The sequence below is a fragment of the Salvelinus alpinus genome, chromosome 4 (assembly GCF_045679555.1).
Source record: "Salvelinus alpinus chromosome 4, SLU_Salpinus.1, whole genome shotgun sequence".
Lineage (NCBI taxonomy): Eukaryota > Metazoa > Chordata > Actinopteri > Salmoniformes > Salmonidae > Salvelinus > Salvelinus alpinus.
In genome coordinates, this window is record NC_092089.1 from 17,051,599 (window position 1) to 17,069,567 (window position 17,969).

Consider the following 17,969-nt stretch of genomic DNA (forward strand, 5'->3'; position numbering starts at 1 on the left):
TTTTCAATATAGCCTTACTTCCCGTAGTTTAAACCTCTCCAGATAAGATGATAACAGGTGTAGGCCTACATACCCTATATCTAACCTCATTTCATATTAAACACTATATATTTATATGAGTTTATACGGATAAACTACACTGGGGTTATACAGGACACACAGTCTATGTCCTACTACTCAGACCTGGAAGGCCTTGCCTTCCTAAATACTGCTAGTTGCCATGGAGACAGCTCGTACTATACCAAGCTTAAAGAATGAACACCAGGTTTCTTCTCTGACTCTACTACTATAGCCTAGTGTTACCTCTCTGACTCTACTACTATAGCCTAGTGTTACCTCTCTGACTCTACTACTATAGCCTAGTGTAACCTCTCTGACTCTACTACTATAGCCTAGTGTAACCTCTCTGACTCTACTACTATAGCCTAGTGTTACCTCTCTGACTCTACTACTATAGCCTAGTGTTACCTCTCTGACTCTACTACTATAGCCTAGTGTTACCTCTCTGACTCTACTACTATAGCCTAGTGTTACCTCTCTGACTCTACTACTATAGCCTAGTGTAACCTCTCTGACTCTACTACTATAGCCTAGTGTAACCTCTCTGACTCTACTACTATAGCCTAGTGTTACCTCTCTGACTCTACTACTATAACCTAGTGTTACCTCTCTGACTCTACTACTATAACCTAGTGTTACCTCTCTGACTCTACTACTATAGCCTAGTGTTACCTCTCTGACTCTACTACTATAGCCTAGTGTTACCTCTCTGACTCTACTACTATAGCCTAGTGTTACCTCTCTGACTCTACTACTATAGCCTAGTGTTACCTCTCTGACTCTACTACTATAGCCTAGTGTTACCTCTCTGACTCTACTACTATAACCTAGTGTTACCTCTCTGACTCTACTACTATAGCCTAGTGTTACCTCTCTGACTCTACTACTATAGCCTAGTGTTACCTCTCTGACTCTACTACTATAGCCTAGTGTTACCTCTCTGACTGGGGCTACTCTGCTCTGATACTCCTGCATCATCAGTCATCATAAAACTCTAGTACTGCTTCTGTCCTTAAACCAGCCGGAGTGGCTACAGGAAAAGACTGTGTGTGTGTGTGTGTGTGTGTGTGTGTATGTGTCTGTTTCTGCGGTGCCTGATGAATGTGTGTGTCGCTGAGCTCCTATTAATAGCCCTGTGTACAGCTGGAAGTGTCAGCCTGCCAGGATGAGAATGGATTTTCTACAGCCAGCACCTCTTTATACAGTCAGCAGCTCTTTATACAGTCAGCAGCTCTTTATACAGTCAGCAGCTCTTTATGCAGCCAGCAGCTCTTTATACATCCAGCAGCTCTTTATACAGCCAGCAGCTCTTTATACAGCCAGCAGCTCTTTATACAGTCAGCAGCTCTTTATACAGCCAGCAGCTCTTTATACAGCCAGCAGCTCTTTATACAGCCAGCAGCTCTTTATACAGTCAGCAGCTCTTTATACAGCCATCAGCTCTTTATACAGCCAGCAGCTCTTTATACAGCCAGCAGCTCTTTATACAGCCAGCAGCTCGTTATACAGTCAGCAGCTCTTTATACAGCCAGCAGCTCTTTATACAGCCAGCAGCTCTTTATACAGCCAGCAGCTCTTTATACAGTCAGCAGCTCTTTATACAGCCAGCAGCTCTTTATACAGCCAGCAGCTCTTTATACAGTCAGCAGCTCTTTATACAGTCAGCAGCTCTTTATACAGCCAACAGCTCTTTATACAGCCAGCAGCTCTTTATACAGTCAGCAGCTCTTTATACAGCCAGCAGCTCTTTATACAGCCAACAGCTCTTTATACAGCCAGCAGCTCTTTATACAGCCAGCAGCTCTTTATACAGCCAGCAGCTCTTTATACAGCCAGCAGCTCTTTCTACATCCAGCATAGAAATAACTGTGCTGAAAACAAATAGTCTCCCTGTTTAAAAAGAAGATGGAGAACTAGCTATGAAGGATAAATACTGGAGTTTTGGTGCAGCTACAGACAACTAGCTATGAAGGATAAATACTGGAGTTTTGGTGCAGCTACAGACAACTAGCTATGAAGGATAAATACTGGAGTTTTGGTGCAGCTACAGACAACTAGCTATGAAGGATAAATACTGGGGTTTTGGTGCAGCTACAGACAACTAGCTATGAAGGATAAATACTGGAGTTTTGGTGCAGCTACAGACAACTAGCTATGAAGGATAAATACTGGAGTTTTGGTGCAGCTACAGACAACTAGCTCTGAAGGATAAATACTGTAGTTTTGGTGCAGCTACAGACAACTAGCTATGAAGGATAAATACTGTAGTTTTGGTGCAGCTACAGACAACTAGCTATGAAGGATAAATACTGTAGTTTTGGTGCAGCTACAGACAACTAGCTATGAAGGATAAATACTGTAGTTTTGGTGCAGCTACAGACAACTAGCTATGAAGGATAAATACTGGAGTTTTGGTGCAGGGACAGACAACTAGCTATGAAGGATAAATACTGTAGTTTTGGTGCAGCTACAGACAACTAGCTATGAAGGATAAATACTGGAGTTTTGGTGCAGGGACAGACAACTAGCACAAAAATAATAGTGTGATATTATCAAAACGATACGATGTATCGTAAAAATGTATATCTCGATTTGTAGCTGTATCGATTTCACCCCCCCATCACTAGCTCCCTGTATGAGGAAGTGTAGCCTACTGATGCCAGATGTGGTGTGTGTGTGTGTGTGTGTGTAGGGTGGAGAGGGCCGTGTGGGCAGAGAGAGGGCGGTGTCACGGCTTCAAACAGCAGCCTGAGGGATTTACTACCCACAGGATCAACCACCTGATCCCTTCATATTCCCCACCCCTGCTCAACCCCTTAAAACAACATGGCCGCCACTGCACCAGCAGACAGACCTGGGTCCAAATAATTCAAGCAGGCTGCTCAAGAAACCATTAGCCAGAGTACTGCAAGGAGCCAAGAATCACTGTATGGTAGGCTGCTGATAGGTTAACACTAGTCTTCCTATCATCTCTACTACGAGGACCTGAAACATTCCACAGCCAACTAGTGGGCTAACTATAGTCTACTAATTACCACATGTTGTAGTGGGCTAACTATAGTCTAATAATTACCACATGTTGTAGTGGGCTAACTATAGTCTAATAATTACCACGTTGTAGTGGGCTAACTATAGTCTAATAATTACCACATGTTGTAGTGGGCTAACTATAGTTTAATAATTACCACATGTTGTAGTGGGCTAACTATAGTCTAATAATTACCACATGTTGTAGTGGGCTAACTATAGTCTACTAATTACCACATGTTGTAGTGGGCTAACTATAGTCTAATAATTACCACATGTTGTAGTGGGCTAACTATAGTTTAATAATTACCACATGTTGTTGTGGGCTAACTATAGTCTAATAATTACCACATGTTGTAGTGGGCTAACTATAGTTTAATAATTACCACATGTTGTAGTGGGCTAACTACAGTCTAATAATTACCACATGTTGTAGTGGGCTAACTATAGTCTAATAATTACCACATGTTGTAGTGGGCTAACTATAGTCTAATAATTACCACATGTTGTAGTGGGCTAACTATAGTCTAATAATTACCACATGTTGTAGTGGGCTAACTATAGTCTAATAATTACCACATGTTGTAGTGGGCTAACTATAGTCTACTAATTACCACATGTTGTAGTGGGCTAACTATAGTCTACTAATTACCACATGTTGTAGTGGGCTAACTATAGTCTAATAATTACCACATGTTGTAGTGGGCTAACTATAGTCTAATAATTACCACATGTTGTAGTGGGCTAACTATAGTCTACTAATTACCACATGTTGTAGTGGGCTAACTATAGTCTAATAATGACCACATGTTGTAGTGGGCTAACTATAGTCTAATAATGACCACATGTTGTAGTGGGCTAACTATAGTCTACTAATTACCACATGTTGTAGTGGGCTAACTATAGTCTAATAATTACCACATGTTGTAGTGGGCTAACTATAGTCTACTAATTACCACATGTTGTAGTGGGCTAACTATAGTCTACTAATTACCACATGTTGTAGTGGGCTAACTATAGTCTAATAATTACCATGTTGTAGTGGGCTAACTATAGTCTAGTAATTACCATGTTGTAGTGGGCTAACTATAACCTAGTAAATCCACCTTGGCCAGGATGTTCAACTTCACACAGGATTCCATCCCAGGACGTTCAGAACAACAGGACAACAGAACAGTAGAACAGACTTCCTAATTCTTCTGCTCCCATTGTCTATGGGGCTGTATGAGTGCCTATGTTGAAGATCTCCTGCACCTCATACCCCCACAGGCTCCCCTCTCCCCCCCACCCCCCATCCCCTCACCCCAGGACGGGTACATGGTCCTACCTCATGTGTTGGTGGCCAGGTCAGCCACTCCCCCCCTCTCCCCCCCATCCCCTCACCCCAGGACGGGTACATGGTCCTACCTCGTGTGTTGGTGGCCAGGTCAGCCACTCCCCCCCCCCATCCCCTCACCCCAGGACGGGTACATGGTCCTACCTCGTGTGTTGGTGGCCAGGTCAGCCACTCCCCCCCCCATCCCCTCACCCCAGGACGGGTACATGGTCCTACCTCGTGTGTTGGTGGCCAGGTCAGCCACTCCCCCCCCCCCCCCCCCCATCCCCTCACCCCAGGACGGGTACATGGTCCTACCTCGTGTGGTGGTGGCCAGGTCAGCCACTCCCCCCCCCCCCCCCCCCATCCCCTCACCCCAGGACGGGTACATGGTCCTACCTCGTGTGTTGGTGGCCAGGTCAGCCACTTTCTGAAAGGCATCCAGGAACGCTGCAGCTGCAACCACGGTCGCCCTGGAAACAGAAGCAGAATCCAGCTGGTCACGCTTTGGCCCTCATTTAAACTACCCTTAACTGAAGTGAACACACATGTAGCGACCGGGCACATGATTAGCCATGGGCAGCGTCCCAAACGACACCCCTTATTCCCTATGGTGCAGTACGATACAAATGTAGTGCACTTTAGGGAATAGGGTGCCATTTGGGACGCAAATACTGTTGGGCCTGGTTGAAGCCGTTAGCTATCTCTATCTGAGATCTACTGTTGTTTCAAGGGAAAAGGCCAGGGGTTGCTAGTTATTACAGCGTTGTTAGGCCTGTACTGTTAGCTGATGTTCGTTCACAACAAGATAATAAGAATGTGGGTCCTCTCTGTCTGTCTGGTCACGGGCCTCGCTTTAACATCTCTGTTAATGGCCTTTAATGACCGCGATAACAGAGATAGGGCCTACAGCCTTCCGCTTTTCATCATAGTAGAACTATAAGTCTGAACGGCTAGGCTGTTGAAATGTTTGGAATGTCTTGTCTGGCTGCAGTGTGTGGAAAGGAGCCGTCTGAAATCTCGGTATCGCATCAGAGTCCCTGTGCTTTGACTTCTGAGGTACGTCACGTGATTAAGATCTCAGGGTCGGGGCTAGTCAGACGTAGGCAGGGCTGTTAACTAGTCGTGTTGGATATCAGCAGTAGTTTCTCTGTGACACACACACACACACACACACACACACACACACACACACACACACACACACACACACACACACACACACACACACACACACACACACACACACACACACACACACACACACACACACACACACACACACACACGATTGTTGACTGGTCTTGGATTACATCTACATGGGATGGGAGTACTATCAGTCTCCAGGCTATGTGACGCAAACACACACACACACACACACACACACACACACACACAAACGATTGTTGACTGGTCTTGGATTACATCTACATGGGATGGGAGTACTATCAGTCTCCAGGCTATGTGACGCAAACACACACACACACACACACACACACACACACACACAAACGATTGTTGACTGGTCTTGGATTACATCTACATGGGATGGGAGTACTATCAGTCTCCAGGCTATGTGACGCAAGCCAAACCAGAAACGGTGTCCTATCCAAACACACGGAACACGGAACACACCTCTGGAACACTGAGAACAACGCCTGTAGTCATAGTGACAGTAGGTGACGTAGATCTGAAAACATCGTTTCAGCGTGTCAGCGTGCCGAGGGCTTACGCAGCTTTGCATCGTCATAAAACATACGTTCAAGTACAACTGTGTCCCAAATGACAACCTATCCCATACATAGTCCACTTGTTTTGACCAGGGCCCCACACTAGATCAGTGTGGTTGGACAACCTAGTCTACACTACAGAGCACACAGAGGCCATGGAGAAGTGGCCATATTGACGGTCCTGTTCCAGAACGTACGGCCCAAACGACACCCGCTTTCCTACAGTTGAAGACGGAAGTTTACATACACCTTAGCCAAATACATTTAAACTCAGTTTTTCACAATTCCCGACATTTAATCCGAGTAAATGACTATATTTAGGAATGTGAAATGTCAGAATAATAGTAGAGAGAATGATTTATTTCAGCTTTTATTTCTTTCATCACATTCCCAGTGGGACAGAAGTTTACATGCACTCAATTAGGATTTGGTAGCATTGCCTTTAAATTGTTAAACTTGGGTGAAATGTTTCGGGTAGCCTTCCACAAGCTTCCCACAATACGTTGGGTGAATTTTGGCCCATTCCTCCTGACAGAGCTGGTGTAACTGAGTCAGGTTTGTAGGCCTCCTTGCTCGTACACGCTTTTTCAGTTCTGCCCACAAATTATCTATGGGATTGACGTTAGGGCTTTGTGATGGCCACTCCAATACCTTGACTTTGTTGTCCTTAAGTCATTTTGCCACAACTTTGGAAGTATGCTTTGGGTCATTGTCCATTTGGAAGACCCATTTGCGACCAAGCTTTTACTTCCTGACTGATGTCTTGAGATGTCGCTTCAATATATCCACATAATTTCCCATCCTCATGATGTCATCTATTTTGTGAAGTGCACCAGTCCATCCTGCAGCAAAGCACCCCCACAACATGATGCTGCCACCCCCGTGCTTCACGGTTGGGATGGTGTTCTTCAGCTTGCAAGATTCCCCCTTTTTCCTCCAAACAAAACGATGGTCATTATGGCCAAACAGTTCTATTTTTGTTTCATCAGACCAGAGGACATTTCTCCAAAAAGTATGATCTTTGTCCCCATGTGCAGTTGCAAACCGTAGTCTGGCTTTTTTATGGTGGTTTTGGAGCAGTGGTTTCTTCCTTGCTGAGCGGCCTTTCAGGTTATGTCGATATAGGACTCGTTTTACTGTGGATATAGATACTTTTGTACCTGTTTCCTTCAGCATCTTCACAAGGTCCTTTGCTGTTGTTCTGGGATTGATTTGCACTTTTCGCACCAAAGTACGTTCATCTCTAGGAGACAGAACGCGTCTCCTTCCTGAGTGGTATGACGGCTGCGTGGTCCCATGGTGTTTATACTTGCGTACTATTGTTTGTACAGATGAACGTGGTACCTTCAGGCATTTGGAAATTGCTCCCAAGGATGAACCAGACTTGTGGAGGTCTACAATTTTATTTTCTGAGGTCTTGGCTGATTTCTTTTAATTTTCCCATTATGTCAAGCAAAGAGGCACTGAGTTTGAAGGTAGGCCTTGAAATACATCCACAGGTACACCTCCAATTGACTCAAATGATGTCAATTAGCCTATCAGAAGCTTCTAAAGCCATGACATCATTTTCTGGAATTTTCCAAGCTGTTTAAAGGCACAGTCAACTTAGTGTATGTAAACTTCTGACCTACAGGAATTGTGATACAGTGAATTATAAGTGAAATAATCTGTCTGTAAACAATTGTTGGAAAAATTACTTGTGTCATGCACAAAGTAGATGTCCTAACCGACTTGCCAAAACTATAGTTTGTTTACAAGAAATTTGTGGAGTGGTTGAAAAACGAGTTTTAATGACTCCCAGCTAAGTTTATGTAAACTTCCGACTTCAACTGTATATAGGGCACTACTTTTAATGGGCCCTGGTCAAAAGTAGTGCCCTATATAGGGAATAGGGTGCCATTTGGGACGTAGAGTCTGTCCCAGAACAACAGAATTCTGTTAGTCAACAGAATGACTAACATTCGTTTGACCAGGAACACCACTGTCCTTATCAACCTGTAATGGTATTACCACAGACTGGGTTGTAGCGGGTTGGAGCTAACCACTACACACAAGGGTGTGTTGCTAGTCTCTGGCGGAAAAATACACACACACACACACACACACACACACACACACACACACACATGCACCCGCCCACACACACACACAAAGACATACAGACGCACACTCTCCACAAGCACATTCCATTCTATTTAAAGGGAGAGCCACTACAGGGGAAACCTCTGGTTGTGTTAGTCTCTGTTGGATACTACTGTGCACTATATAGGGGAAAGGATGCAATTTGGGACGTACCCATATTGTGATTACACAGTAATACACCAAAAAACAAATATTTTCTGAAACATTATGTCGGGGGAAGTTGTAAAAATAACCTATTTTGCAACAAAAAAGCAACGGATGGATTTAAAAACTATAATTAGATAACTTCCTAGAAGGCAGTGTGGAAGAGGACAGCTAAATGACAGAGCACTTCACCCGACCCTAACATTATTACAGAGTAAAACACGCTGCCAATCAGCCTGTCCTCCAATTCTACCCAGCAGAGATCACCAGAGAGGTGGCTAGAGGTAGTAGACTGGGTGATTCTACCCAGCAGAGATCACCAGAGAGGTGGGTAGAGGTAGTAAACTGGGTGATTCTTCCCAGCAGAGATCACCAGAGAGGTGGGTAGAGGTAGTAGACTGGGTGATTCTACCCAGCAGAGATCACCAGAGAGGTGGCTAGAGGTAGTAGACTGGGTGATTCTACCCAGCAGAGATCACCAGAGAGGTGGGTAGAGGTAGTAGACTGGGTGATTCTACCCAGCAGAGATCACCAGAGAGGTGGCTAGAGGTAGTAGACTGGGTGATTCTACCCAGCAGAGATCACCAGAGAGGTGGGTAGAGGTAGTAGACTGGGTGATTCTACCCAGCAGAGATCACCAGAGAGGTGGGTAGAGGTAGTAGACTGGGTGATTCTACCCAGCAGAGATCACCAGAGAGGTGGCTAGAGGTAGTAGACTGGGTGATTCTACCCAGCAGAGATCACCAGAGAGGTGGGTAGAGGTAGTAGACTGGGTGATTCTACCCAGCAGAGATCACCAGAGAGGTGGCTAGAGGTAGTAGACTGGGTGATTCTACCCAGCAGAGATCACCAGAGAGGTGGGTAGAGGTAGTAGACTGGGTGATTCTACCCAGCAGAGATCACCAGAGAGGTGGCTAGAGGTAGTAGACTGGGTGATTCTACCCAGCAGAGATCACCAGAGAGGTGGGTAGAGGTAGTAGACTGGGTGATTCTACCCAGCAGAGATCACCAGAGAGGTGGGTAGAGGTAGTAGACTGGGTGATTCTACCCAGCAGAGATCACCAGAGAGGTGGCTAGAGGTAGTAGACTGGGTGATTCTACCCAGCAGAGATCACCAGAGAGGTGGGTAGAGGTAGTAGACTGGGTGATTCTACCCAGCAGAGATCACCAGAGAGGTGGGTAGAGGTAGTAGACTGGGTGATTCTACCCAGCAGAGATCACCAGAGGTGGGTAGAGGTAGTAGACTGGGTGATTCTACCCAGCAGAGATCACCAGAGAGGTGGCTAGAGGTAGTAGACTGGGTGATTCTACCCAGCAGAGATCACCAGAGAGGTGGGTAGAGGTAGTAGACTGGGTGATTCTACCCAGCAGAGATCACCAGAGAGGTGGGTAGAGGTAGTAGACTGTGTGATTCTACCCAGCAGAGATCACCAGAGGTGGGTAGAGGTAGTAGACTGGGTGATTCTACCCAGCAGAGATCACCAGAGGTGGGTAGAGGTAGTAGACTGGGTGATTCTACCCAGCAGAGATCACCAGAGGTGGGTAGAGGCAGTAGACTGAGTGATTCTACCCAGCAGAGATCACCGAGAGGTGGGTAGAGGTAGTAGACTGTGATTTTACCCAGCAGAGATCACCGAGAAGTAGATCTGACACAGTTTCTTATTTTCCATCTAGAGACATCCATCCATCCTGTTTATTTATTTATGCATTTGTTTTTTGTGTGTACTTGTTACCCCTTTTTCTCCACAATTTCCTGGTACAAATTGGTAGTTACGGTCTTGTCCCATCGCTGCAACTCCCCTACGGACTCGGAAGAGGCGAAGGTTGAGAGCCGTGCGTCCTCCGAAACACGACCCTGCCATGCCGCACTGCTTCTTGACACACTGCTCGCCTTAACCCGGAAACCAGCCGCACCAATGTGTCGGAGGAAAGACCGTCCAGCTGGCAACTGAAATCAGCTTGCAGGCGCCCAGCCCGCCACAAGGAGTCACTAGAGCGCAATGGGACAAGGAAATCCAGGCCGGCCAAACCCTTCCCTAACCCGGACGACGCTGAGCCAATTGTGCGCCGCCTCATGGGTCTCCCGGTCACGTCACAGCCTGGGATCGAACCCGGGTCTGTAGTGACGCCTCAAGCGAAGCAGTGCCTAACAGGCTGACTACACCGCTCGCAGCGCGTGCGCTGCAAAATAAATTTAGAAATCTATATTATTCAATTATTGCACCCACACTGCTCGCTCGCGCGAACGAGCTTAAGCGTTGCCAAGGGCTAAAATAGAAGTCAGTTCTATTTCTGACGCAGATCGAGCTGCAAGTCCTGCCTCTCCCATTTCCTCATTGGTTTATAGAAGCAGGTACCCATGTGCAATCTCCTCATTAGTTATACCCACGTGGGTGACTGAAGATGGACGAGGTCAGTAGCGGTAATGCACCTAATTTATGAAAGTTGCCAATCGCAATATAAAGTCAAGAGAAGAAAAAGCATGGAAGGAGGAGAGATGACTAGAAAAGATTCGGTTGACCGTTTAATGTGTGGATTAATTGGTGGAGTAGAGGACCTTGTGCATTTCAGGTAAAATAACAACTCAATGTTTATATCCCAGGACAAATTAGCTAGCAACAGCAAGCTAGTTAAATAGGACAAATTAGCTAGCAAGTGCAAGCTAGCTAGCTAAATTGCCATAAATGTTTAATGCTTTTCAACCTGTCTCCAAATTAATATAATTGGTTCAGAGTTTGTTTTGATATTTTAACCTGCGTGTCGTGATCGCGTTTGGTGTGGGGGGACAAAGTACATTTATGCACAATGGCACACGCGCGCGGCCGGTTTGGGTTCCGTGTCAGACCGCTGCGCCACTCGGGAGCACATCCATCCTGTTACAGCCACAGCTGCCATACAATTCCACCCAGACACAGTAAAGATCACAGAGTCCTGCACTTCCGTGTCTGGTATGGGGGTCAGGGGGTTTAGGCCTAGGTGAGACAATCCTTCAGCAACACCTCAACACTCAGACTCACAGACTCAGACTCACAGACTCAAAGACTCAAAGACTCACAGACTCACAGACTCACAGACTCACAGACTCACAGACTCACAGACTCACAGACTCACAGACTAACAGACTCAGCACAGAGAACCATGGAGTAGAACTAGGCCTAGAACCTACACTATTAGCAACCACACCGTAGTTCAACCACAGCTGCCCTACAATTCCACACATTACAGACCTCAGGTGGGTAGAGGTTGGAGGTTGGGGCGGAACCAATAATGACGGACAGTTGGAGACAGCTCTTTTCTAGGACTTATGTTACAGCATGACACTTGTTAAGGGTCTACCTGTGGTAATAATGAGATGGTCCTGACTGTGGTCTTGTTAAGGGTATACCTGTGGTAATAATGAGGGTACCTGTGGTAATAATGAGGGTCTACCTGTGGTAATAATGAGATGGTCCTGACTGTGGTCTTGTTGAGGGTCTACCTGTGGTAATAATGAGGGTCTACCTGTGGTAATAATGAGAGGTCTACCTGTGGTAATAATGAGATGGTCCTGACTGTGGTCTTGTTGAGGGTCTACCTGTGGTAATAATGATGACTCACCTGAGTTGAGATTGTAGTTTCCCAGCCTTGCTGATGAAGTCTTCCCAGATGGGGTAGCTGTTCTGTGGAAACAAACACAAAGTACAGGAATATCAGAACATCTTGTTTTCCCTGAGCACAACATCTGTCAGAAACACAGAACAACATGATAACAAAACACACACACACCAAAAACACTTTTTTAAACCTTTATTTTACCAGGTATTCCCATTGAGGTAAAAATAGCTATTTTCCAAGCCAGACCTGCTCATCAAAGTGATGATGGACTAACCTATTAGACTTTATATTGACTATATTTTGTGAACACACAGTAATGAACACACAGTAATGAACACACAGTAATGAACACACGGTAATGAACACACGGTAATGAACACACGGTAATGGACACACGGTAATGAACACACGGTAATGGACACACGGTAATGGACACACGGTAACGGACACACGGTAACGGACACACGGTAACGGACACACGGTAACGGACACACGGTAACGGACACACGGTAACGGACACACGGTAACGGACACACGGTAACGGACACACGGTAACGGACACACGGTAACGGACACACGGTAACGGACACACGGTAACGGACACACGGTAACGGACACACGGTAACGAACACACGGTAACGAACACACGGTAACGAACACACGGTAACGAACACACGGTAACGAACACACGGTAACGAACACACGGTAACGAACACACGGTAATGAACACACGGTAATGAACACACGGTAATGAACACACGGTAATGAACACACAGTAATGAACACACAGTAATGAACACACAGTAATGAACACACAGTAATGGACACACAGTAATGGACACACAGTAATGGACACACAGTAATGGACACACAGTAATGAACACACAGTAATGAACACACAGTAATGGACACACAGTAATGGACACACAGTAATGGACACACGGTAATGAACACAGAGTAATGGACACACAGTAACAATCACACAGTAACAATCACACGGTAATGAACACAAGGTAATGGACACACGGTAACAATCACACAGTAACAATCACACGGTAACGGACACACAGTAATGAACACACAGTAATGGACACACGGTAATGAACACACGGTAATGAACACAGAGTAATGGACACACGGCAACGGACACACGGTAACGGACACACAACGGACACACGGTAACGGACACACGGTAACGGACACACGGTAACACGGTAACGGACACACGGTAACGGACACACGGTAACGGACACACGGTAACACGGTAACGGACACACGGTAACACGGTAACGGACACACGGTAACACGGTAACGGACACACGGTAACGGACACACGGTAACGGACACACGGTAATGGAGGGCCCTCCATTCGGCAAATCTGACCACGATTCCATCTTGCTCCTCCCCTCCTATGGGCAGAAACTCAAACAGGAAGGACCTGTGGTGAGGACTATTCAACGCTGCACTGACCAATCGGAATCCACGTTTAAATCCACGCTTCACCAGCACATCAGAGGCAGCTGCCTATAGACACAGATTAGAATCACTGGCCACTTTTAGAAATGAACCACTAGCCACTTTACTAATGTACCGTATCTACCATCACTATTCTCATATGTATAAACTACACTCCACACTATTCTACGCTATCTTAGTCACTATTTACATTGTGTTTACATATTGCATCACTATTCTCATATGTATAAACTGCACTCCACACTATTCTACGGTATCTTAGTCACTTTTAAATTGTGTTTACATATTGCATCACCCATCTCATATGTATAAACTGTACTCCACACTATTCTACGCTATCTTAGTCACTATTTACATTGTGTTTACATATTGCATCACCCATTTCATATGTACAGTGGGGAGAACAAGTATTTGATACACTGCCGATTTTGCAGATTTTCCTACTTACAAAGCATGTAGAGGTCTGTCATTTTTATCATAGGTACACTTCAACTGTGAGAGACGGAATCTAAAACAAAAATCAAGAAAATCACATTGTATGATTTTTAAGTAATTAATTTGCATTTTATTGCATGACATAAGTATTTGATCACCTACCAACCAGTAAGAATTCCGGCTCTCACAGACCTGTTAGTTTTTCTTTAAGAAGTCCTCCTGTTCTCCACTCATTACCTGTATTAACTGCACCTGTTTGAACTCGTTACCTGTATAAAAGACACCTGTCCACACACTCAATCAAACAGACTCCAACCTCTCCACAATGGCCAAGACCAGAGAGCTGTGTAAGGACATCAGGGATAAATTGTAGACCTGTACAAGGCTGGGATGGGCTACAGGACAATAGGCAAGCAGCTTGGTGAGAAGGCAACAACTGTTGGCACAATTATTAGAAAATGGAAGAAGTTCAAGATGACGGTCAATCACCCTCGGTCTGGGGCTCCATGCAAGATCTCACCTCGTGGGGCATCAATGATCATGAGGAATGTGAGGGATCAGCCCAGAACTACACGGCAGGACCTGGTCAATGACCTGAAGAGAGCTGGGACCACAGTCTCAAAGAAAACCATTAGTAACACACTACGCCGTCATGAATTAAAATCCTGCAGCGCACGCAAGGTCCCCCTGCTCAAGCCAGCGCATGCCCGTCTGAAGTTTGCCAATGACCATCTGGATGATCCAGAGGAGGAATGGGAGAAGGTCATGTGGTCTGATGAGACAAAAATAGAGCTTTTTGCTCTAAACTCCACTCGCCGTGTTTGGAGGAATAGAAGGATGAGTACAACCCCAAGAACACCATCCCAACCGTGAAGCATGGAGGTGGAAACATCATTCTTTGGGGATGCTTTTCTCCAAAGGGGACAGGACGACTGCACCGTATTGAGGGGAGGATGGATGGGGCCATGTATCGCGAGATCTTGACCAACAACCTCCTTCCCTCAGTAAGAGCATTGAAGATGGGTCGTGGCTGGGTCTTCCAGCATGACAACGACCCGAAACACACAGCCAGGGCAACTAAGGAGTGGCTCCGTAAGAAGCATCTCAAGGTCCTGGAGTGGCCTAGCCAGTCTCCAGACCTGAACCCAATAGAAAATCTTTGGAGGGAGCCGAAAGTCCGTATTGCCCAGCGACAGCCCCGAAACCTGAAGGATCTGGAGAAGGTCTGTATGGAGGAGTGGGCCAAAATCCCTGCTGCAGTGTGTGCAAACCTGGTCAAGAACTACAGGAAACGTATGATCTCTGTAATTGCAAACTAAGGTTTCTGTACCAAATATTAAGTTCTGCTTTGCTGATGTATCAAATACTTATGTCATGCAATAAAATGCAAATTAATTACTTAAAAATCATACAATGTGATTTTCTGGATTTTTGTTTTAGATTCCTTCTCTCACAGTTGAAGTGTACCTATGATAAAAATTACAGACCTCTACATGCTTTGTAAGTAGGAAAACCTGCAAAATCGTCAGTGTATCAAATACTTGTTCTCCCCACTGTATATACTGTATTATATTCTATACTACACCACTGACTGTTAAACAGCCATCTCCAGCACAGCAGAGGCTGCTGCCTATAGAGAATAGATGAGGAATCACTGGCCACTTTAAGGATATGAAACACTAGCCACTTTAATAATGTCTCAGTATCTTGCATTACTCATCTCATATGTGTAAACTGTACTCTATACTATTCTACGGTATCTTAGTCACTTTAATTGTGTGTAAATATTGCATCACCCATCTCATATGTATAAGCTGTACTCTATACTATACCACTGTATCTTAGTCCAATGCCGCCCTGACATATGTGTATATATATTCTTAATCCTTTCCTTACTTAGATGTACATGTATTTTGGGTATATGTTGTGAAACTGTTAGATATTACTTGTTAGATATTACTGCACTGTCGGAGCTAGAAGAGCAAGCATTTCGCTACACCTGCAATAACATCTGCTAAACACGTGTATGTGACCAATAAAATGTGATTTGATTTGAGTAGTGTAATACTCAGACTATGCTGCCATCCGGGAGGCTGAGGAGAAGGTAAGTAAGGATGCTGTGTCTGATAATGATTTGTAGCATTAGTGACCTTAGGAATGTCCCCCTGTGTAACACTATACCGCCATAACACAGGAGAGAGAGAGAGAGAGAGAAATGTTTCGATATGTATACTTTGACAATGTAAGTAATAATAACTTGCCATGTCAATAAAGTCAATTGAATTGAATTGAATTGAGAGAGGAGAGAAAGAGAGAGGAGAGAAAGAGAGAGGAGAGAGAGACAGAGAGAAAGAGAGAGGAGAGAGAGAGGAGAGAAAGAGAGGAGAGAGAGAGAGAGAAAGAGAGAGAGAGAGAGGAGAGAAAGAGAGAGGAGAGAGAGACAGAGGAGAGAAAGAGAGGAGAGAGAGACAGAGAGAAAGAGAGAGGAGAGGGAGAGAGAGAGAGAGAGGAGAGAAAGAGAGAAGAGAGAAAGAGAGAGAGAGGGGAGAGAGAGGAGAGAAAGAGAGAGAGAAAGAGAGAGAGGGGAGAGAGAGGAGAGAAAGAGAGAGAGAGAAAGAGAGAGAGAGAGTGAAACACACACCCATACAAACACACACAGCTCCTTTGCATCAGCAGCCAGATGAATATTTCAAGAGCCTTGAAGGCAGAGACCCCCTGCTGAACAATAACCTAGATACCCACAGCAACGATAGATTCACAGGTGAAAAATATAGATTTTATAGCATAACACTGCATTTGACATTGGAAGAAAACACCCAAGCCTCACCCATTCTAGTATTTTTGTTTGACTCAATAAACGTCAGTCAATATGCTTCATAGCTCGCAGTTTGGCCTGAAGAGCACGCAAGCAGCTAGCCATGACATGATGATGAGGCCTTGTCATTATCTGAAGCAACTGTCAAAAAACACTGACAGCCAGCTAACGTCATCTACTTAGCTAGCTAACCGTAGTGGCCATTCCTACAGAACAGGTTAGTGAATGAGTTCATATGGAGTTAGATAAGTAGCTATTAGCTATCTATCGAATGTACACTGTTATAAACACAATTATTCAGAACGGATAGGTTTGACTTACTTTCATGTCGCCTATCACACTTTGGAAAAGTCCCCCCAATGCACTGCATTCTTTCTCAATAACAGCCTCCATTTTTCTGGACAACTGAGTACTGGTCAGTCTGACGGTCAAGCTGGACAGCTCCTGAACGTAGGAGTTGAAAGAAACCTCGGGCTATTTGAATTACAAATCTTCGGCAATTTAATACAAATAATTTCGCTTTAGTTAACTATTCACCGAACGAGTGAAAAGACCTTGACTTGATGCAGAAACTAATAAACCCGCTCCAGCCGATAGCTTGATCGGCTCAGTCAAACGCTCTCCGACAAGAGGTGAGACTGAGAGAATAGACGCTGACGAGATTTAAAACCCAATCGCTTCTCCACTCACGGTCCATGATTCTCCAAATGACACAATTCCCGAAACGTATTTAATACAACATGTATAGATATAGATCCGATAGTCTCTGGATATTCAACGTAAACAACAAAATGATCTACACAAGCAAATTCCAACACAGCTCCGTCTCAGAAGCTCAATATATTACAATGCAATTTCAGCTGGTCGAGTCTGGAGACTGTGAAGAACTCAATTCAAAACATACTCCTCGCGTCCTCTCTGCTCTCTCCTCGTCTCCTTCTCAAAACCCATTGGAGGAGAAGGTAAGAGGGGCGGGACCTCTGGCTTTCTCATCCAATGGGTTTTGAGAAGGAGACGACGGGAGCGCGGAGAAGACGCGAGGAGTATACTATCTTCCCTAAAGGTACAGAGCGCATACCCGAATAGCGAAATGCACCCCCCTCCTGGCTTTGACGCGTGTGTTGGCTTCTTGCCTTTTGCTCGAGATAGTTTATAAAAGGAACAACTAACTGATTTCTGTCTTTCTCAACTCATCATAACTGCTATTTAAAACGGGAGAGAATATTGGATT

General features: G+C 45.0%; 1 protein-coding gene across 8 annotated transcripts in view; it reads right to left on the reverse strand.

Moving 5' to 3' along the window:
* Nucleotides 1-17,628, reverse strand: part of LOC139572900 (protein MTSS 1-like) — a 146,032-nt gene extending 128,404 nt beyond the window's left edge. For 5 of the 8 annotated variants that reach the window (XM_071395752.1, XM_071395749.1, XM_071395751.1 and 2 more), the window contains exons 1-3: nucleotides 17,060-17,628; nucleotides 12,016-12,077; nucleotides 4,802-4,875 (exon numbers count right to left, since the gene is read on the reverse strand). In XM_071395752.1, coding sequence (XP_071251853.1) covers nucleotides 4,802-4,875; nucleotides 12,016-12,077; nucleotides 17,060-17,131 — 208 coding nt within the window. In that variant the 5' untranslated portion in view covers nucleotides 17,132-17,628. The remainder of the gene's footprint in view (nucleotides 1-4,801; nucleotides 4,876-12,015; nucleotides 12,078-17,059) is intronic. The other 3 variants (XM_071395754.1, XM_071395748.1, XM_071395750.1) reach the window with 1 other exon arrangement.
* Between the last annotated feature and the right edge of the window lie 341 nt (nucleotides 17,629-17,969).